This window comes from Salvelinus alpinus, chromosome 5 (genome assembly GCF_045679555.1).
Source record: "Salvelinus alpinus chromosome 5, SLU_Salpinus.1, whole genome shotgun sequence".
NCBI lineage: Eukaryota > Metazoa > Chordata > Actinopteri > Salmoniformes > Salmonidae > Salvelinus > Salvelinus alpinus.
This window is the reverse complement of record NC_092090.1, coordinates 58,902,697-58,924,576: the sequence shown is the minus strand read 5'-3', so window position 1 is coordinate 58,924,576 and position 21,880 is coordinate 58,902,697. Positions and strand designations below refer to the sequence as shown.

General features: G+C 43.1%; 1 protein-coding gene across 4 annotated transcripts in view; it reads right to left on the bottom strand.

The window, feature by feature from the left end:
• nf2a (NF2, moesin-ezrin-radixin like (MERLIN) tumor suppressor a) overlaps positions 1-21,880 on the bottom strand; it is a 65,500-nt gene that overhangs the window by 8,711 nt on the left and 34,909 nt on the right. For 2 of the 4 annotated variants that reach the window (XM_071402491.1, XM_071402492.1), the window contains exons 13-15: positions 20,399-20,504; positions 1,484-1,602; positions 134-293 (exon numbers count right to left, since the gene is read on the bottom strand). In XM_071402491.1, coding sequence (XP_071258592.1) covers positions 134-293; positions 1,484-1,602; positions 20,399-20,504 — 385 coding nt within the window. Of the gene's footprint in view, positions 1-133; positions 294-1,483; positions 1,603-14,394; positions 16,520-20,398; positions 20,505-21,880 lie in introns of those variants that run through there. The other 2 variants (XM_071402493.1, XM_071402494.1) reach the window with 2 other exon arrangements.

The window sequence follows — 21,880 nt, the reverse complement described above, 5'->3', positions numbered from 1 at the left end:
TCACTATAAGGTGTACCTTTTTGAAGTTGCTGTGCTAGCTGGTGCCTCTCTTAGTGTTAGGTGTTTATGACGATTGTGTAAAACGTAATCCTATGTATGTGTGTGCGTCTGTCTGAGGAGTTATAGAGCTTACCTTTTTGAAGTTGCTGTGCTTGCTGGTGCCCTTCTCAGTGTTCTCGTTGTGGAGTATATCCAGAGGCGTTTCTCGCTCCTTCAGCTTCAGAGACTCTATCTCTGTCTTCAGCTCATTCAGCTGCTCTTGAAGGTGCTTACTCTTCTCCATGTACTCCACCCTGAGAGGACCACAGAAAAAAGAATGACAATCCTCCACCTGGGTCATACAGGCCGAAACAAGAAAGTATTATCCAAACTTAAGAATAAGAAACTTTTTTTTTTCTTCTGTTCGACAATGTTTTGAAATAGTTCTACTACGGTGTGCCCTAATGAATAGAATCCTAACCAAGACCTCCAAGATGAAAATTGTTGAGTTTTTAGTCTTCCCATTTGACAATCTGTCATTTTGATTCATGAATATGACATAAAAACGGTTGTAAAATCTTGAGTAGCTGCTTGAATTTCATTGATTAACATAAAGTTATAGATATACAAACAAGATGATAGTGATAAAACAACATGTCTACATCATTATTTTCAGAACTTAAACATCCTGAACTAGTACAATCTGTGCCACATCTTTACAAACAAATATCAATGTATTGTGACATTTCCGTACACTATAATATCCATTAATTATGAAATGAGTGCTTCTGACTGGAATGCGTCAACATAGTAACACCATGAGTCGCGGTCCATGACATTTCCGTGCTCAACGCCTGATAGAGCACGCGGGACATGTCTCATTCTGTGGTGTACTGTACATGTGTACAATCAATCAGTATCTAATTGGATGAAGTCAGGTGGCAGGACAAAGAGAGTGGCCAGTGAGTGACTCACTTTTCCGTCTTGAGAGATGGGAGAAGAGAGATTAAAAGATGGAGAGAATTAGACAGGGAGTAGGAGACAGCGACAGAGCAAGAGCAGGAGATGCGGTTGACAAAGACGAAGACAGGCAGTCGGAGAAGGAAGGGGAGAAAGAGTGAGAGAGCGAGAGATATGGAGAAAGATGAGGGACAGAGAGAAGAAAATGACAGGTGAATACAGGACAGAGAGGGAAGGTTACTGTAGAGTAAGTACATCTGATTGGATGAAGTCAGGCAGAAAGAAAGGCAGTAATGAAGTCAGGTAGAAAGAGAGCCAGCTCCTCGAGATAGAGAGCAAGAGAGACGGGGACGAATAGAACAGAGACGGAAAGAGGGACAAGTCTGTAATAGTGGTGTATCTGATTGTTAATGCTGCAGGATGAAGCGAGGTGGTCAGTCACTCACTTATCCTTCTCGAAAGAGGAGAGAAGAGAGAGAGAGCAATAGAAAGAAAGAGAAGGATGAGAAGACAGACAGAGAGAGCGAAGTGGTCAGTCACGCACTTCTCCTTCTCGATTTCCATGGAGAGGCGCTTCATGTCTGTGTCTTTGAAGTCGAAGCTCAGGTTCTCTCTGCTGAAGCTCAGGTCTGGAGGCATCGCATCACCTGGGACGGCCGAGGGCTGGGAGGAGAGAAAGCGAGGTAGAGGGGTGGGGAGGGAAATGAGTGAGTGAGGAGATGGGAGAAGAGGGAGAAAATATAAAATGAGAGAGGGGGATAGTGAGTAGCAGCAGAAGAGGGTGACAGAGAGATAGACGGGAGAAGTAGACGGGAGAAGATAGATGGAAGAACAGGATGACAGAGAGAGGGATGGAGTGACAGATGCGAATGAATACTTTGATATGAGCGCAGACACACTTTGGAATGGTGACGGAGGCAAAATACCCTAGAATGCATTAGTCAAATCAACTATATGCCCTGAGCTTGTCTGATGCTTTAAGCGAAATGTTTGATGAAATAATTAAGACATAAATTACTAGAGCGGGTCCAACGGCAATTGATTTGATTGTGCCGGGCCTGGCTCAGACTTGCTGCGCTGTGTTGAAAAAAAGACAGCGAGTGACTGTGACTAGCACCCGTTGTCGCCCTCTACTCCCTGCTGCAGCGCCACAGAACATCAACAGTGTGTATCACGCTGTCCGTGCTTTGCTAAAGCTGCAACATAATTACAGCCATTTCTGACTGAAAAGTTACTGTAAGTATTGAAATACGGTATTAAGACTAAACAGGATGTGCTCTAAGGCCTGCACCTCAATGGTGGTTATACCAGGCTGCTATACTAAGCCTAATAATGAGAATGACATCATTTATTATAATGATCATAATAATAATAATAATAATAACAATAAGAAGGATATCAAAGAAAGAAATTGGGTTATTATTATTATAAATATAATTTCTGACAATTTGGAAGTGTAAACAGCAATAAATAATAAAAGAGAGGCTGATCTAACAAAAGTGTAAAGCCTTTATTACAGCATAGCAAAGAATAAAAACAGCAGAATTTGTTAATCCGACATGTGAGGCTTGGTGCTCACGGAGTCAGTAAGATATTAAACAAACACTCACAGGCAATATTTTATATATATATATATATATATATATACATATATATATATATATATATATATATATATATGGATGATTTATAAAGCCAGGCACATAACAGTTATGCTATTGATTATAAACCTAATAAAGTTGGTTTCCTCTCTCCTCACTTTTCTATAGGCAATTAAAGCAAGGGCTGTTTTCTCGTCTCCTAACTCTGATGCTGCCTCTGCCGCATTGTTCTCAATACCAATATGCTGGTTAACTTTGCTATTATGCACACAGCAACATGGTCTAGGAAAAGTCACCAATTCAACCCGAACTGATGTCTTTCAGAACCATGGATAGAGACCACTATCGAACGCGGGAGAAAGAGCATGTTATAAAATAATATTTTTTTGTTATTACATAACCATATAACCATATGCAGGGTTATATGGGACGAAAATCCACTCTCACATAGGTACGTGATTGCAAAGGGCATCAGTGACTTAACAGCGCAATTTGCCAAGGCAAGGAACTCTGAGCGCAGCCCTATCCAGAAATCTGGCAGTGGCTTCTGTTTAAATTCAATTTTCACAGAACTGCTCGTTGCAATTTCGATGAGGCACTCTTGTTTAGATATTGGTAAGTGGACTGGAGGCATGGCATGAAAGGATAACGAATCCAGTTGTTTGTGTCGTCCATTTCGGGAAAGTACCGGCGTAATTTCGCACCCAGCTCACCCAGGTGCTTTGCTATATCACATTTGACATTGTCTGTAAGCTTGAGTTCATTTGCACACAAAAAAAACATTAAATGACGAAAAGACCTGTGTGTTGTCCTTGTTAATGCAGACAGAAAAGAGCTCCAACTTCTTAATAATAGCCTCAATTTTGTCCCGCACATTGAATATAGTTGCGGAGAGTCCCTGTAATCCTAGATTCATATCATTCAGGTGAGAAAAAACATCACCCAGATTGGCCAGTCGTGTGATAAACTCGTCATCATGCATGCGGTCAGACAAGTGAAAATTATGGTCAGTAAAGAAAACTTTAAGCTCGTCTCTCAATTCAAAAAAACGTGTCAATACTTTGCCCCTTGATAACCAGTGCACTTCTGTATGTTGTAAAAGCGTTACATGGTCGCTGCCCATATCAGTGCATAGTGCAGAAAATACACAAGAGTTCAGGGGCCTTGCTTTAACAAAGTTATCCATTTTCACTGTAGTGTCCAACACGTCTTTCAAGCTATCAGGCATTCCCTTGGCAGCAAGAGCCTCTCGGTGAATGCTGCAGCATATCCAAGTGGTCGTCGAGAGCAACTGCTTGCACGTGTGTTACCACTCCACTAGGTCTCCCTGTCATGGCTTTTGCACCACAGATACCAACACATCTTGACCACCAAAGTCCATTTGATGTCACAAAGCTGTCCAGTACTTTAAAAATATCCTCTCATGTTGTCCTGGTTTCCAGTGGTTTGCAGAAGAGGATGTTTTCCTTAACTGACACCCCATAGACGTAACGGACATATACCAGGAGCTGTGCCAGGCCCACCACGTTTGTTGACTCATCCAGCTGTAACGCATAGAATTCACTGGCTTGTACGCAAAGCAGTAATTGTTTCAAAACATCTCCTGCCATGTCATTGATGCGTCGTGAAACAGTGTTGTTTGATGAAGTAATTGTCTGTATAGTTTTTTGGGCCTTTCCCCCAGCATTGTCCCAGCCATAGCCATGGCAGCAGGAAGAATTAGGTCCTCAACAATAGTATGGGGATTGCCTGTCCTAGCCAGTCAATAGCTCACCATATAAGATGCTTCAAGCCCCTTCTTATTAATGGTGTCTGTTGCTTTTATACATGTCTTACTACTCGACAGTCGTCTTTATTCTCGCTCAAAAAACTCCTGTGGCTTATTTTTCAAATTGTCATGTTTGGTTTCTAATGTTTGGTTTCTAAATGTCTGCGCAAGAGAGGTTTCCCGTGAGAGAGTAACGGTTAATGTGATTGGATGTTAATTAATCGTGTTACATAAAACACTACCTATCTTTCCTTACATTTATGATACTGTTTGTCGTTATATGATATTCCAAGCATTTAAAAATGTAATTACACATTGAACTTGATCCTGTAAATTACTGGATATTGCTGTCGGACTCTTTTTGTATGGAGATCTCGGAAGTGAACTGTAACCTCGTAACATTTCGTATCTTTCTATGTTACGGTGTAAAAACCGTTTATGGGCACACATATCCAAAATAATGTTGGGAGATTGCAAAATCTAATGCTTCTAACAGAAAGAGCAACTTTAAGATGATTAACAAAACTAAAATCCATTCTGTTATTAACAGGGTTCTTCAATAATTATCCATAATAGTTGTTTGACGCGCATTTGAGGTCTAACTGTTAAGTTACTAGAGAACATTCTCACACTACATCAGTTGATTTTTCTGAATGACAATCAAGTGATAAAGAGCTTGTGTGATACCGCACGCGATTGAACAACAGCCAAAGTGTTGGAATTCATGTTGATCTCAAGGATTGACAACATTTGTGTGTCTGTTGTTACGGGGTCAAGATAAATAGCCTGTCTTTTCCTGAGGATTCTTGAGGTAAGATTACAATGACAGCTGTAGCCTAGTTGTCTGTTTGACTTATGGCAGATTTGTTACATTGAGCAGATAGTGTCAAGTTCATGAGAGAAAGTAATGGGCGATGGAACGCTAGTTGACTTGTGATGGGACAGTGAGTCTGTGTGGTAGAGCCATCGTCATGCACAACATGAGTGCAATGTGCATACAAAACATTCACTTCTAAAGGATTTCCAAAAAAACGTACCCAATTTAATGTTGACTGCAATTAAAAAAGAACTGGCAGAATGGTATCAATTGAGTGGGCGTTAATTTTGCAAACTCTCCCATCACATGTCTAGTAGCCAACAAAAACCCTAGCTAAACAGTCAATTGCAAGGTGTGCAGTTGAATTAAAGGGGAACTACAGCATTTTTTGCAAGGCGCACAATTGAATTAAAGGGGAACTAAACCAATTATATAAATTTGTTTTACTCAAAGTGGGTCTACTGATATGTTTTAAGCATTTGTTGTTTTTCTATAAAAAGCGATTTTGAGAGGGAAAATCAGATTCTTTGGGGAACATTTCCTAAACTATTTCATAGGCCGACTTGTTGTCCTTTATTTATGATTAATATACAGTATATGATATTATCATAATTGTACATAGCCTGCCAGAATACATTGTTAGACAGTTTTAAAATACACTTTAATGCTTTTGATTGGATTTTGTGTGTCGTATTTACAATAAAATGTTACAAGTTCAAAGTTACATAATGGCATATTCCAAGAACACAGGATGAGATGTTACTATCCTTTGTGCAAGCACTTCCAACAGTTCATGAACAGTGAGACTGGTGAAATTTGGGGAGCGCATCGTCAGTAGTGTACCTTTGGTTCCTAGGGTGTTTCGGCATTTCACACTATACACCCTCCCCAAAGGCGGCCAGCGACAGGGTGATCAATCCTACGCTTGCGTCCCATTCCCAATTAGTCATAGGAGTTGCCTTGTTGTTGATAGCCAACATCCCATGGGACTATGCATGGCAGGGGCGTCTTCCTCCCTGAGTCAAGCATTGTTGACCGCATACCTCCTGGCCCTCTCACTTCGGGGCCCAGCTGGGGTCTTTCCTCTTCATCCAGAGCCATTGACTGCTGCCTTCTGCCGCCTCTGATACAGCTTTGATTGCCAAACGCTGGCTCTGGCCCTTAATTCCCAGGTCTCTAAGCAGTCTGGTTGTAGATGTTGCCACAAAACCTCTGCAGCCCACCTCCACTGGTCGGACTTCTGTGTTCCAGCCATGATGCCGTGCTTCGGCAGCTAGATCGGCATAGCGCAGATGTTTTCGCTCATAAGCCTCATCTACTGAGTCCTCCCAGGGTACTGTGAGCTCAATGATGAAGACCTTCTTGAGCGAACGGGACCAGAGCACCATGTCAGGTCTTAGGGTGGTGGTTGCGATCTCCGGAGGAAACACAAGTTGCCGGCCAATGTCAGCTAGCATTTTCCAGTCGCGGGCCAAGCGCAGCTGGTCTCGCTCTAATGGTGTAGAGCCGCTCTTCGGTGGTTTAGCCCCTTCGCGGACAAAGGTCGTCCGTAAGGGGTGTGATGCTGCTGGGGGTGGTAGGGAGTTGGTGGCAGCTCGCTCCTCCTCCAGGGTGGACGCAAGGTTTTTAAGGACTTGGTTGTGACGCCAAGTGTAGCGTCCTTGGGTGAGGCTTGTTTTACACCCTGTGAGAATGTGCCTGAGGTTGGCTGGCATGGAACAGAGGGCACAGTCCGGATCTTCACCATACCATTGGTGAAGATTAACTGGTGTTGGAAGGACGTCATATGTTGCTCTGATGGAAAAGCTCAACCGCCTCGCTTCCATGGCCCACAGATCCTTCCAGGTGATCTTCCTCTTCTCCACACTGTCCCATCGAGTCCACTGTCCCTGTTTGGCAAGAGAGACTGCCTTGGCCCACCTTGCAGCCTCCTCCTGATGGCGTACTTCCTGCACTACCATCTTCCGCCGCTCTGGTGCAGTGGCCTTACTCCAAGCAGCACGGCTAGTTAGCCCAAGGCCTCCTCTCCCTTGCTGAACATGACCCACAATGTCAGCATGTCTGAGGGCTGCTGTTGCCTCCTGGACTGCTTTTCCTGGCCTCCATTTGCGCCCAGTTGCCAAGGTCGGCGCGTTGTTGCTCACCACTGGGTCTCGAGATTCATTCAGTGTCATCTGGAGCCTGGTTTTTGCACACTTGAATTCCTCTGTTAGACTGGTGAGGGGCAGCTTGAGGACACCATCTCCATAGAGGCCTATGGTGGTAAGGCATCGTGGAACTCCGAGCCACTTCTTTAAGTAGCCTGTGACTCCTCTTTCCATCTTCTCCACTGTTGAGATTGGAACCTCATACACTGCTAGGGGCCACAACACCCGGGGTATGAGACCAAACTGCAGACACCAGGCCTTTAACTTTCCAGGTAGCTGGGTGTTGTCGATGGACTGTAGGCTACTACTGATGTCTTTGCGCAGCTGTTGCACCTGGTCTTTGTCCTTCAGGCTTGCATCATATCACCTTCCAAGGCTTTTTACCGTAAGTCATAAGTATAAGTAAGTATAAGTATAGTCGCAGGAAGTAGGGGTGACGCAGCACCTCCTGATGAATCAGTATTAAAATACAAATTTATATTTATACTCTTGTATGAGCGGAGATAAATACTCAGCAGAGCGGGGAGAAAAATTTAGGACATATTAAACAAAGAAAAAAACTACAATAAAACAGACATGAGATGTCCCTTGCTTGTAGTATACTAAAAGAGGAATGTTTCAAGCAGACTGTGAGAAGGCAAAAAAGCTACAGCAGCGGAAAAAAATGTATAACGCCAGAGCTTCCCAGCAAGAAAATCATATTTAAATGTATATCAATCCATTTAGAAAATCTGACCCTGATGTCACATTGGTCGCTTTATTTATAGAAAGACCCATTTACAGTGCCTTGCAAAAGTATTAATCCCCCTTGGCGATTTTCCTATTTTGTTGGAAATTCTTGAGGGAAACCTGTTTCAGTCTTCCAGAGATTTGAGACTGGGACAGAGGTTCACCTTCCAGCAGGACAATGACCCTAAGCATACTGCTAAAGCAACACTCTAGTGGTTTAAGGGGAAACATTTAAATGTCTTGGAATGGCCTAGTCAAAGCCCAGACCTCAATCCAATTGAGAATCTGTGGTATGACTTAAAGATTGCTGAACACCAGTGGAACCCATCCAACTTGAAGGAGCTAGAGCAGTTTTGCCTTGAAAAATGGGCAAAAATCCCAGTGGCTAGATGTGCCAAGCTCATAGATACATACCAAGAGACTTGCAGTTGTAATTGCTGCAAAAGGTGGCACTACAAAGTATTGACTTTGGGGGGTGAATAGTTATGCACACTCAAGTAGTTTTTTTTGTCTTATTTCTTGTTTGTTTCACAATAAAACATATTTTGCATCTTCAAAGTGGTAGGCATGTTACATAAATCAAATGATACAAACCCCACAAATAATCTATTTTAATTCCAGGTTGTAAGACAAAAAAAAATAGGAAAAATGTCAAAAGGGGGTGAATACTGTATAAAGTGTCTTAGAGTAAGAGTGGCGATCTCGGATAAGTTTAACCTTTAGATTATAATGAATAAGAGGGAAGACCTGAACCTAGATCAGCACTCCTACTCTGAGACACTCTTTGAATACAGGCCCTGTACTGTATGTTATGTACTGTACTCTGTAATACTGAGAAGTGATGTAATATATGAACATAATTCTCTTGTGGGCGGGCAGACAGGCAGAGTGTAAAGGCTACTGTGCTGGAGGTGGACTAGCTACTGTACATCTAAGTGGTGGAAGGGTGATGAGTTCATCTACACGAGTCAGTCATTTAATGTAAACAGATTTGGATGTGAATGCCGCTGCATCAATGACATAATTTGCTGTATTAGCACACTGTATTACTTATACAACTAATATACTGTAAGTACAGGACATGAGTAAAAACTAACGTGGGCATTGTTTAATGCGTTTCACAAGACAAAACATCCCAAGTATTCCAATGTACTTAAGCAGGTGGGCGTTACAAGTGGAATAAAGGGACAAACTAGAATATCAATACACAACATATTCCTCTCCCTTTACTTTTGATGCCTCATAAGGAAAAAGTTAATATTCACTGTTTTGCATATTATTTTCTTTTTAACATAACAGTTATCTTAATGTAAATAAAGGAACTTTTCAGAATAACCTTTTCTGAACTAGGCAAAGAAGGTAGATGGCCTCAGTTCCCAGACTTAACCCGGGGGTGTATTCTGCCCCAATGTCGGAGGTTAGTCAGAACTAAATGTTCAATCTTTCAGGGGGTCGTCTTTCTCTCTCGTAATGACAACGTACAGGTGAGTCGACAGTCGCATTGTCACTGAGTCAGAGTGGTGATGGTGTATGCCCAGACTGGGGTGCAACAGTACCCTGAAGTAGGCACTCTGGCTGGTTCAATTGAGTTTGGAGCACTTTTCAAATTTCTAGGTTGCTGCAGTGGATGTTCAGTGATGGCTCGTAATCATGGTAGGTCTCCAGTAGCTGATCTTGGTTTGTCACTTGACATGAGTCATCTCTGAGGTTGGTTCCTGGCAACAGTTGATCCACGTGTCTCCTGCAGATTATGTTCTCCGGTGTGTGAACTGTGTAGAACACAGGGCCTGTTTGTGCGACCACTGTTGCTGGTAAGGCTGACCCCAATTAGTCGACTGGTCGATTGTTAGGCTGTTGGTCGACCGAGAATGTTTTAGTCAAGCAGTAACAAATATACACTACCGTTCAAAAGTTTGGGGTCACATCGAAATGTCCTTGTTTTTGAAAGAAAATTAAAAAAATTGGGCCCATTATCAGCAACCATCACTCCTGTGTTCCAATGGCACGTTGTGTTAGCTAATCCAAGTTTAGAATTTTAAAAGGCTAATTGATCATTAGAAAACGCTTTTGCAATTATGTTAGCACAGCTGAAAACTACTGTACTGATTAAAGAAGCAATAAAACTGGCCTTCTTTAGACTAGTTCAGTATCTGCAGTATCAGTATTTGTGGGTTTGATTACTCTAACCAGAATAGAGTGGGAGGCCCCGGTGCACAACTGAGCAAGTGAGCAAGAAGACAAGTACATTAGAATAACATTTGTGAGACGCAGAAAAAATGAAAAGATGCTTAAGGTGTGCTTGACGCCATCTGTCAAGCATGGTGGAGGCAATGTGATGGCATGGGTGTGCTTTGGTGGTGGTAAAGTGGGAGATTTGTACAGGGTAAAAGGGATCTTGAAGGAGGAAGGCTATCACTCCATTTTGCAACCCCATGCCATGTGGACGGCGCTTAATTGGAGCCAATTTCCTCCTACAACAGGACAATGACCCAAAGCACAGCACCAAACTATGCAAGAACTATTTAGGGAAGAAGCAGTCAGCTGGTATTCTGTCTATAATGGAGTGGCCAGTATTCACTGGATCTCTCAACCCTATTGAGCTGTTGTGGGAGCAGCTTGACCGTATGGTACGTAAAAAGTGCCCGTCAAGCCAATCCAACTTGTGGTAGGTGCTTCAGGAAGCATGGGGTAAAATGTATTTCGATTGTCTCAACAAATTGACAACTAGAATGCCAAAGGTCTGCAAGGATGTAATTGCTGCAAATGGAGGATTCTTTGACGTACAATTACTATTTAAATAAAAAATCTTCATAACCTTAGACGTCTTGACTAGATTTCCTATTCATTTTGCAACTCATTTCATGTATGTTTTCATGGAAAACAAGGACATTTCGGAGTGACCCCAAACTTTTGAGCGGTAGTATATATATTTGCACTCATCTCAGTGAACTAGTCCATTGGAGGCCTAGACTAAAAGTCATTTTATGCTTGATCCAAAATTGTGGTCTGAGGCTCCATATGGATGGTGTAACGCAATTGCGGAGCCTCCAGAGGCCAAATCGAGCTCCATACAGCATCACCATGCTCCTCCCACATTTTGTAGGGCTCTGTATAGCTCCACATTGACATGATTGGTTGACGGTTTTCTACATCCTGTAAAAAACACAAACCCACTTCCTTGACAACAGCTCTGCACTGTTCCGCGAAGCGCAAGAAGTATGAATGCCCTGACTTCTGCTGAGGCCATATCACCGTAAATGCTGCATGGCCAATGCAGACGTCGGATTGACCATGCGATCAGATGCAATGCACTTCTTTCTCCAGAATGCGCACTCTCCCGCCAATTTGTGCACATTTATTGTATCATAACTTCATTCTGTTAATTGTTTGCATATATCAATTCCCCATTACATATTTCACCAGTAATTTCTAATCTCTGTCATTTCTGTTAATGCATACCATATTATTATTCCCGTTATCACTGTCGGAGTGGACACATTATTTGCAGAGTACACAACGTATGCTACACTTGTGAGAAACACGTTTTGGTTAATTTCCTTCCATTTACGAGGTGTCAATTTAGTCATTGTCTTTTTGTTTGGAGAGCTCCTGTCAATGTTGAGTAAGGACGCACACGCATTTAAGTATCTTTGGAGGGAGTTGAAAGTCCGTGTTTCCCAGCACGAAAACGTTTGACCTCTGTCATTGCCAACAAAGGGTATATAACATATATAAACTTTTGTTATTGACCAAATACTTATTTTCCACCATAATTTGCAAATAAATTCATTACAAATCCTACAAATGTGATTTTCTGGAGAAAAAAAATCTAATTTTGTCTGTCATAGTTGAAGTGTACCTATGATGAAAATTACAGGCCTCTTTCATCTTTTTAAGTGGGAGAACTTGCACAATTGGTGGCTGACTAAATACTTTTTTGCCCCACTGTAAATGTGCCCATTTGGGGATCTGATAGTATTTCTGATTGGCTTAACACACTACCACTAATGACCTGTGGAGATTCTCAAAGTAATGTTTTCTTCACCTCAAATAGCAAGCAAACAAAGTCTGTTTTTACATCCATTGAGAATTACAATAATTCCTCAATGTATTTGAAAAACCTTTCTAGCTCTCTCCGTTTCGATAATCAGTGTGAAAGGGAAAAATGTCATGCTCTGTTCGAGTGGAAACGTAATAAAATAAGCCTACCTGATTACTTATCAGTGCTTGGACTGAAATAAGTTCCGGTACTCATTTTGATATTTATATTTAGGTGCAGGCGCTCCACAATATGTGAGCTAATATTCTATAAAAAGGAACAGGACCTCAAGCAGCAGAACATTTTAGGTGCCGGTACTCAACCCCGGTGAGCTCCTGCCAAGTCAAGCACTGCTTCTTATCCCTTGCACAAATAGCCTACAACTGTGTCCGTCCCAAGCTCACTGGCACGGGAAACTCTGAGGGCCCAGAATATGTTATACGCAAGCTTCAAGCAGGACCCAAGTTAATAGTTAATGTTTCAAGTTCCTTGCAGATTGGCTACACTACACATGGCCTATGTGATTTATAGGATATTTCTTTTTAAAATCAGGATATTTTCTACCTGCAGGCTGCAATGTTTTTATTTGTTGGCTTTATGTAGACTATTTTTACATAGTTGGCAATGGGAGTTACTTTTTAGGTTTGTATCATTTTCATTTAGATTAACCACATGACAATGATTTAGATATGAAGTTATTATAAATTAAAACAAACTGATTCACAAAAACCAAAACTGGCACCCAGATAGGTAGAAATGGTAAGATAAATTGGCATTCCACATTCGTGTAGCCTATTACCGGCAACTTCAGGAGAGTAATGGCAGAATCTGCGGAAGCCAGCAGGAGCAGGAGGAGAATAGTTGGGTCAGGTTAAGTTTCTCTTCTGGTTATCTAGATCTCTGGCGCACTCGAGGCATTTATTTCATAAAACCGTAAGCTTAAAGCATCAGACAGGCACAATGTATATCGTTGATTTTATTAAAAAACACATAGGGTGTGTCTATATGGAAAAATTACGCGGGTGCCAATTTGTTGTAGTATGGGGGGTGTTTCTGTAGGTCAACAGGAAGGTGTTTAGGCGTCTATTGAGGGCCCCGTTCTCGTGATGTTTTTAAAGCTTGCTCCTTTTGTCTGGACAAAACTTTAATCTCTTCATCACTGCAACGTCGGGCCATTTGCTGTGTGCGTCGACTACAACTAAGAACATATTATCCTCCAGTGGGCCTGCATAGTCTATGTGGATTCGCTGCCAAGGCTCCTCTGAGAAGTCCCATAGCTGAGGCATGTTCCTCATCTTTTGACATGCAGAACGTGACTTGGCCTTGTCTTTGATAGCAGCGTCCAAACCTGGCCACCAAAAGTAGCTGTGTGCAATCTCCTTAATTCGCACCATGCCACAGTGCCCTGAATGGAGTTCAAGCACCTGCCTTCTCAGAGCAGCGGTATGATGACTCGAAAGCCCCATAGCAAACATCCAGACTGAACTGTGAGCTCATTTCTCCTCACCAGGTAAGGCTTTAGGCTGTCCGACAGCTCTCCTCCTTTCCCACGAGTGACAATGTACACAACCTCAGACATCACTGGATCAGTGTGGGTGAACTTTTTCACTTGGACAGATGTAACTGGGGTGTGCGTCACTTCCTTGAAGTAGAAGATTTCAGCCTGGGAGTGCTCAGTGTGTGTGACAGGTAAGCGAAGCCTTGAGAGGCCGTCTGCTGATATCGTACTGGTGAGCAAATAACAGTAATGCCCATCGCTGCATACGGCTGGCTGCGAGCAACGGAATGCCGGTGTGAGGACCAAATATGGAGATAAGGGGTCTATGGTCCGTCAGCAGTGTGAATCGTCGGCTAAACGGACACTGATTACATTTCTTAACTCCAAACACGATGGCGAGTGCTTCACGCTCCATCTGTGCATAATTGCTCTCGGCTTTATTTAAGGTCCATGATGCGAAAGCTCCCGTTCTGTGGGGATGGAGCTTCTGCGACGGCCTTCACCTTTGATGGCACTTTGTGGAGCGCTGAACTGTCGATGACGTGGCCCAGGTACTCAACAGAAGGTCGGGAAAAAGTGCATTTGTCCTTCCGGACCCTCAGACCATACTCCTCCAGTCTCTGTAGTGTAGCGTCCAGGTTTCTCAGGTGCTCATGCTCGTCTTTGCCTGGTGATGAGTAGATCAAGGTAACAAGGTAACACAGATCCGGTACCTGTCCTGTACAGTCCTTTGTGAGTCACTATGGTCTCCAGTTCTTGTGACTCTTAACCCACATGCATCTGTAGATAGACCTTTCTTACTGAATTTCTGTCCTCCAGGTAAACCAGAAAAGAGGTACTCAATGAGGGGTAGTGGTTATTTTTCAGCAGTCAAGTCAAATTTTATTGGTCACATACACATGGTTAGCAGATGTTAATGCAAGTGTAGCGAAATGCTTGTGCTTCTAGTTCCAACCAGGCAGTAATATCTAACAAGTAATCTAACAATTTCTCAACAACTACCTTATACACACAAGTGTAAAGGAATGAATAAGAATATGTACATATAAATATATGGATGAGCGATGGCCCGACGGCAGAAGCAAGATGCAGTAGATGGTATACAGTACAGTATATACATATGAGATGAGTAATGTAGGGTATGTAAACAATATATAAAGTGGCATTGTTTAAAGTGATACATTTATTACATCCAAATGTTAATTATTAAATGGCTAGAGATTTTAGTCAATATGTTGGCAGCAGCTACTCAATGTTAGTGATGTCTGTTTAACTTCTTTGGGACTGGGGGGCAGTATTGAGTAGCTTGGATAAAAAGGTGCCCAGAGTACACTGCCTGCTACTCAGGCCTAGAATATGCATATAATTAGTTGATTTGGATAGAAAACACTCTGACGTTTCTAAAACTGTTTGAATGATGTCTGTGAGTATAACAGAACTCATATGGCAGACAAAAACCTGAGAAAAAATCCAACCAGGAAGTGGGAAATCTGAGGTTTGTAGTTTTTCAAGTCATTGCCTATCGAATATACAGTGTCTATGGGGTCATATTGCTTCCTAAGGCTTCTACTAGTCTTTAGAACCTTGTTTGAAACTTCTACTGTGAAGGAGGGGGGAATGAGAGCTGTCTTTAGAACCTTGGGGTCAGACCCCTGAAGCTGTCTTTAGAACCTTGGGGCCAGACCCCTGAACCTTGGGGTCAGGGGTCTGGCAGAGTGCCATGAGCTCAGTCTCGCGCACTCCCGTGAGAGTTAGCTGCGTTCCATTGCATTTCTACAGACAAAGGAATTCTCCGGTTGAAACATTATTGAAGATTTATGATAAAAACATCCTAAAGATTGATTCCATACTTCGTTTGACATGTTTCTACGAACTGTAATATGACTTTGTCTGAACTTTCGCCTGGACTTGCCCGCGCCTCCTGAGTTTGGATTTGTGTACTAAACGTGTGAACAAAAAGGAGGTATTTGGACATAAATGGACTTTATCGAACAAAACAAACATTTGTGGAACTGGGATTCCTGGGAGTGCCTTCTGATGAAGATCAAAGGTAAGTGAATATTTATAATGCTATTTCGGACTTCTGTTGACTCCACAACATGGCGGGTATCTGTATGGCTTGTTTTTGTGTCTGAGCGCCGTCTCAGATTATTGCATGGTGTGCTTTTTCCGTAAAGTATTTTTTAAATCTGACACAGCGGTTGCATTAAGGAGAAGTTTATCTATAATTCCATGCACAACACTTGTATCTTTTAGCAATGTTTATTATGAGTATTTCTGTAAATTGATGTGGCTCTCTGCAAAATCACCGGATGTTTTGGAAGCAAAACATTACTGAACATAACGCGCCAATGTAAACTGAGATTTTTGGATATAAATATGAACTTTATCGAACAAAACATACATGGATTGTGTAACATGAAGTCCTATGGGTGTCATCTGATGAAGATCATCAAAGGTTAGTGATTCATTTTATCTCTATTTCTGCTTTTTGTGACTCCTCTCTTTGGCTGGAAAAATGGCTGTGTTTTTCTGTGACTAGGTGCTGACCTAACAATCGTTTGGTGTGCTTTCGTCGTAAAGCCTTTTTGAAATCGGACACTGTGGCTGGATTTAGAACAAGTTTAACTTTAAAATGGTGTTGAGGAATTTTAATTATGGGATTTCTGTTGTTTTGAATTTGGCGCCCTGCAATTTCACTGGCTGTTGGCGAGGTGGGACGCTACCGTCCCGAATATCCCAGAGAGGTTAACAGTCTGATGGCCTTGAGATGGAAGCTGTTTTTTAGTCTCTCGGTCCCAGCTTTGATGCACCTGTACTTGATGATCTTTTTGGCCTTCCTGTGACATCGGATGGTGTAGGTGTCCCCGGTGACGTGCTGTGCAGACCTCACTACCCTCTGGAGAACCTTACGGTTGTGGGCGGAGCAGTTGACGTACCAGGTGGTGATACAGCCCGACAGGATGCTCTCAATTGTGCATCTGTAAAAGTTTGAGTGTTTTTGGTGACAAGCCAAATTTCTTCAGCCTCCTGAGGTTCAAATCAAAACACATTTTATTTGTCACATACACATGGTTAGCAGATGTTAATGCGAGTGTAGCGAAATGCTTGTGCTTCTAGTTCTGACAATGCAGTAAACACCAACGAGTAATCTAACCTAACAATTCCACAACTACTACCTTATTCTTTATCCCTTTACACTTGTGTGTATATGTACATAAAGATATATGAATAAGTGATGGTACAATACGGCATAGGCAAGATGCAGTAGATGGTATCAAGTACAGTATATACATATGAGATGAGTAATGTAGGGTATGTAAACATAAGTGGCATAGTTTAAAGTGGCTAGTGATACATGTATTACATAAAGATGGCAAGATGCAGTAGATGAGAGTACAGTATATACATATACATTATATTAAGTGGCATTGTTTAAAGTGGCTAGTGATACATTTTTGATCAATTCCCATCAATTTCCATTATTAAAGTGAGCTGGAGTTGAGTCAGTATGTTGGCAGCAGCCACTCAATGTTAGTGGTGGCTGTTTAACAGTATGATGGCCTTGAGATAGAAGCTGTTTTTCAGTCTCTCGGTCCCTGCTTTGATGCACCTGTACTGACCTCGCCTTCTGGATGATAGCGGGGTGAACAGGCAGTGGCTCGGGTGGTTGTTGTCCTTGATGATCTTTATGGCCTTCCTGTGACATCGGGTGGTGTAGGTGTCTTAGAGGACAGGTAGTTTGCCCCCAGTGATGCGCTGTGCAGACCTCACTACCCTCTGGAGAGCCTTACGGTTGTGGGTGGAGCAGTTGCCGTACCAGGCTGTGATACAGCTCGACAGGATGCTCTCGACTTTGCATCTGTAGAAGTTTGTGAGTGCTTTTGGTGACAAGCCGAATTTCTTCAGCCTCCTGAGGTTGAAGAGGCGCTGCTGCGCCTTCTTCACAACGCTGTCCCGTCGATGTGGATAGGGCGGTGCTCCCTCTGCTGTTTCCTGAGGTCCACAATCATCTCCTTTGTTTTGTTGATGTTGAGTGTGAGGTTATTTTCCTGACACCACACTCCTAGGCTAGAGCCCTCACCTCCTCCCTGTAGGCCGTCTCGTCGTTGTTGGTAATCAAGCCTACCACTGTAGTGTCGTCCGCATACTTGATGATTGAGTTGGAGGCGTGCATGGCCACGCAGTCGTGGGTGAACAGGGAGTACAGGAGAGGGCTCAGAACGCACCCTTGTGGGGCCCCAGTGTTGAGGATCAGCGGGGTGGAGATGTTGTTACCTACCCTCACCACCTGGGGGCGGCCCGTCAGGAAGTCCAGGACCCAGTTGCACAGGGCGGGGTCGAGACCCAGGGTCTCGAGCTTGATGACGAGTTTGGAGGGTACTATGGTGTTAAATGCTGAGCTGTAATCGATGAACAGCATTCTCACATAGGTATTCCTCTTGTCCAGATGGGTTAGGGCAGTGTGCAGTGTGGTTGCGATTGCGTCGTCTGTGGACCTATTGGGGCGGTAAGCAAATTGGAGTGGGTGAAACAGCCTGACAGGATGCTCTCGATAGTGCATCTGTAAAAGTTTGTCAGGGTTTTGGGTGACAAGCTAAATTCCTTCAGCCTCCTGAGGTTGAAGAAGCGCTATTGCGCCTTCTTCACCACACTGTGTGGGTGAACCATTTCAGTATGTCTGTGATGTGTACGCCGAGGAACTTAAAACTTTCAACCTTGTTCACTGCTGTCCCTTCGATGTGGATAGGGGGCGCTCCCTCTGCTGTTTCCTGAAGTCCACGATCATCTCTGATTTGTTGAGGTTGTTTTCCTGACACCACATCCCGAGTGCCCTCACCACCTCCCTGTAGGCTGTCTTGTTGTTGTTGGTAATCAAGCCCATTACTGTTGTGTCGTCTGAAAATTTGATGATTGAGTTGAGGTGTGCGTGGCCACGCAGTCGTGTGTGAACAGGGAGTACAGGAGAGGGTTGAGAACGCACCCCTGTGGGGCCCCAGTGTTGAGCGTTAGCGAAGTGGAGATGTTGATTCCTACCTTCCCCACCTGGGGGCGGCCCGTCAAACTCCAGGACCCAATTGCACAGGCCGGGGTTGAGACCCAGGGAATCCAGCTTGATGAGCTTGGAGGGTACTATGGTGTTGAATCCTGAGGTATAGTCAATAAACAGCATTCTTACATAGGTATTCCTCTTGTCCAGATGGGATAGGGCAGTGTGATGGCGATTGCATCGTCTGTGGACCTATTGGGGCAGTATGCAAACTGAAGTGGGTCTAAGGTGGCCGTTAAGGTGGAGTTGATATGACCCTTGACTAGTCTCTCAAGGCACTTCATGATGATAGAAGTGAGTGCTACGGTGAGTGTAGTCATTTAGTTCAGTTATCTTTGCCTTCTTGGGTACAGGAACAATGGTGGCAATCTTGATGCATGTGGGGACAACACACTGGGATAGGGAGCGATTGAATATGTCCAAAACACACCAGCCAACTGGTCTACACGCGCTGAGGAAGCGGCTAAGGATGCCGTCTGGGCCAGCAGCCTAACACGTTTAAATCAGCCACGGAATTAGCTTTATTCTGAATTGCTTCGCTGCGCATGCCACACACTAACCTATCACGTAGTGTCACTCAGTGCCCAAATTCACAGTGTTCAGATAACTGTTTAAATATAGCCACAAACTGAGATTGACTCCCCTTCCTCTTGATTTCTCTTATGAAACCTAAATCTCTCTGCAATGGTCTGGGAGAGTTTTAAGGTAGCCACAATATCATATGATTTATCTCCAGTTTTTTTAGGCGTAAGTAGGCCGCGCAGTAGATTTAATGTTTTTCCTCCCATAACAGTCAAATGTTGGCACAATTACTTCTGCTTTAATTCCATTTGCCAACACAAAGTACTCAAAACTTTGTAAGAACTCCATTGTTCCACAGATTCATTAAACGTTCCAATATATCCAACCAGTGCTGACATTTCAGATTATTATTTTTCTTTCACACTTTTTAGACGTTCCCTTACTCCCAGACCCCTTTTTTCCACTCACAGTAATTCCACTTTCTCCCTCTCGAGGCTCTCGTTGCTGTGACATCGGAAGCTAGCTAGCGTCACTCGACTACCTAGCTCCACATTTTCTTTGTGTCTTTCTACAGCGAGAAAACTAATTAAACTGACTTTTTGCCAAAAATAATGAATGCAAATGTGAGAACATTTCTTCCTTGTTGCCAGTTTTGTTGTATAGCACACTATATTACTTATATAGCTAACATAAGGACAGGTCACTACAGTAGAAACTATAGTGGGCATTGTTTAATGCATTTCATAGGACAAAACATTCCACGCATTCCTAAGTACGTAAGCAGGGGAGCGTTACAGGTGCCCTAAAGGAACAAACTAGAATATCAATACGCAACAATTGTTTTATGCTTTTACATTTAGGCTAACATGAAGATAAAAGCTGGAGCATGTGTCAAGGATATTGTACATGTCAGTCTTATTCTAATGCATACACGTGTGTGTATAATATATATATGTGTATAATATATATATATATGTGTGTGTGGGAGAGAGTAGACTTGTGTAGCTGGGTTGATGTGTAGGCGGGTTTGTAAGTGTATGTTGGCTGTTGTGTAAGCGGGTGTGTGTGGGTTGCATCCTTCCGTGGATGGATTTCTGAGTGTAAGAGCTGTTCTTGTGTAGGAGGATATGTGTGTGTTGCCTGCTCTTATGCAATCACATTTTTGTGAATGTGTGTGTGTGTGTGTGTGTGTGTGTGTGTGTGTGTGTGTGTGTGTGTGTGTGTGTGTGTGTGTGTGTGTGTGTGTGTGTGTGCAAACGTGTGTGCCTGTGTGTATCAAGGCTGTTACCGAGTAGGTAGACTTGCTGGTGATCTCTAGCAGCTTGTGTTTGGCCCTCCTTTCAGAGTCCCTGGCTTCCTGCAAGTCCTGCTTCAGCTGGTCAGCCTCAATTGCCCTGAAAGGAGGCAGGGAGGGAGAGAAAGAAAAAGGGGGAGAGAGGGGGTCAGCGAGGCTGAAATAAATAGACAATTTGTATAGAGGCATAGCATGTACACTTTTTTTACCATGTAATTACCATTTCTTCATTAAATACAGAGTAAATAGAAAGTGTGTATGTTAGTAATGCACGGGTTGAATCATAACCCGCAGTACCCGTGGGACGGATGGGTTTAGGGTCATGAAATACTGTGTGGGTGAAGGGCGGGTGGGTTTAATCCATAAATCTTTCTTGTGCAATTTATATCTATAGGCTACATTGAGGTTCTTTCATTATTTTAAGGCTATCTGGCATTAGTGCGTAAGTCTATGCTTCAGGGCCTAACTTTACCTGCACCAAATAGCCTACACAACAATCACTTTTGAGAACAGGCAGAAAGTTCAAGTCGATCCACTGAGGCAAAAAGGGCAACGTCAGAGTTTCATTTTAATGAGAGAAAAGCTGCAAAATGGAGTTAAAAATAAAGAGAATGGAGAGAGAATTTGGTGAAGTGGAAAAGGAGGATGATAGCAGTGTTGTGTAATTTGTGAGACGCTATACACATTTGACAGTCACAAGACGGGGACTTCAAAATAGGCCTATCTGTAATGACGATGCAGGGATTAAGGAAGCAGGTCCAGATGGTGACTTTAATATTAACGAACATAGAGAGTTACATGAAAACAGAACTAATACTGCCTGATGACTGAGGATGGTGAGGGCTATATAGAGAGTAATCAGGGTGGTGATGAAGCCCAGGTGTGCTTAACGATGGGGAGCAGGTGTGAGCAACGATTGCCAGGTATGCAATGTGGGTTGCCAGGACCGGTGGTTAGTAGACTGGCGACATCAAGCCCCGGAGGGAGCAGGAGTAGGCGTGACACCTATTACACGTCAAGGGAACAGTAGCATACTGTTCAGATGGGTTAAATGGGAACTGAAATCTGGAAACCAACTGTAGGTCGATAAACTCTGTCTTTGTCGTGTAGAGTAGGCCAGAAGGCTAAACTGAAAAATAGAACCGCTATCAAATTAAAACGATTGCAGAGCCGCATGGGTGTTTCTTTATATAGTGATTCCAGAAGAAAAAAACAGTACTGCCACCAAAGGTATACATTATGGGACAGCTTAAAAACAATGCTGCCCCATCAACAGCTCAATCAAAATGGTCCCCCCTTTGAACTGAGAGGCTACTTTTGTTACAATATAACACATTTACAAAATCCCATCACTACTGACACGGTGTCTTCCAATACGCCCATTCCCATAAACGAGCCATTCGGGACAGGCACTACAAAGCCAACCCGATTGCCATAGCTCTGGTCCTTATCCCAGCATACCTGGAAGCTACAGAG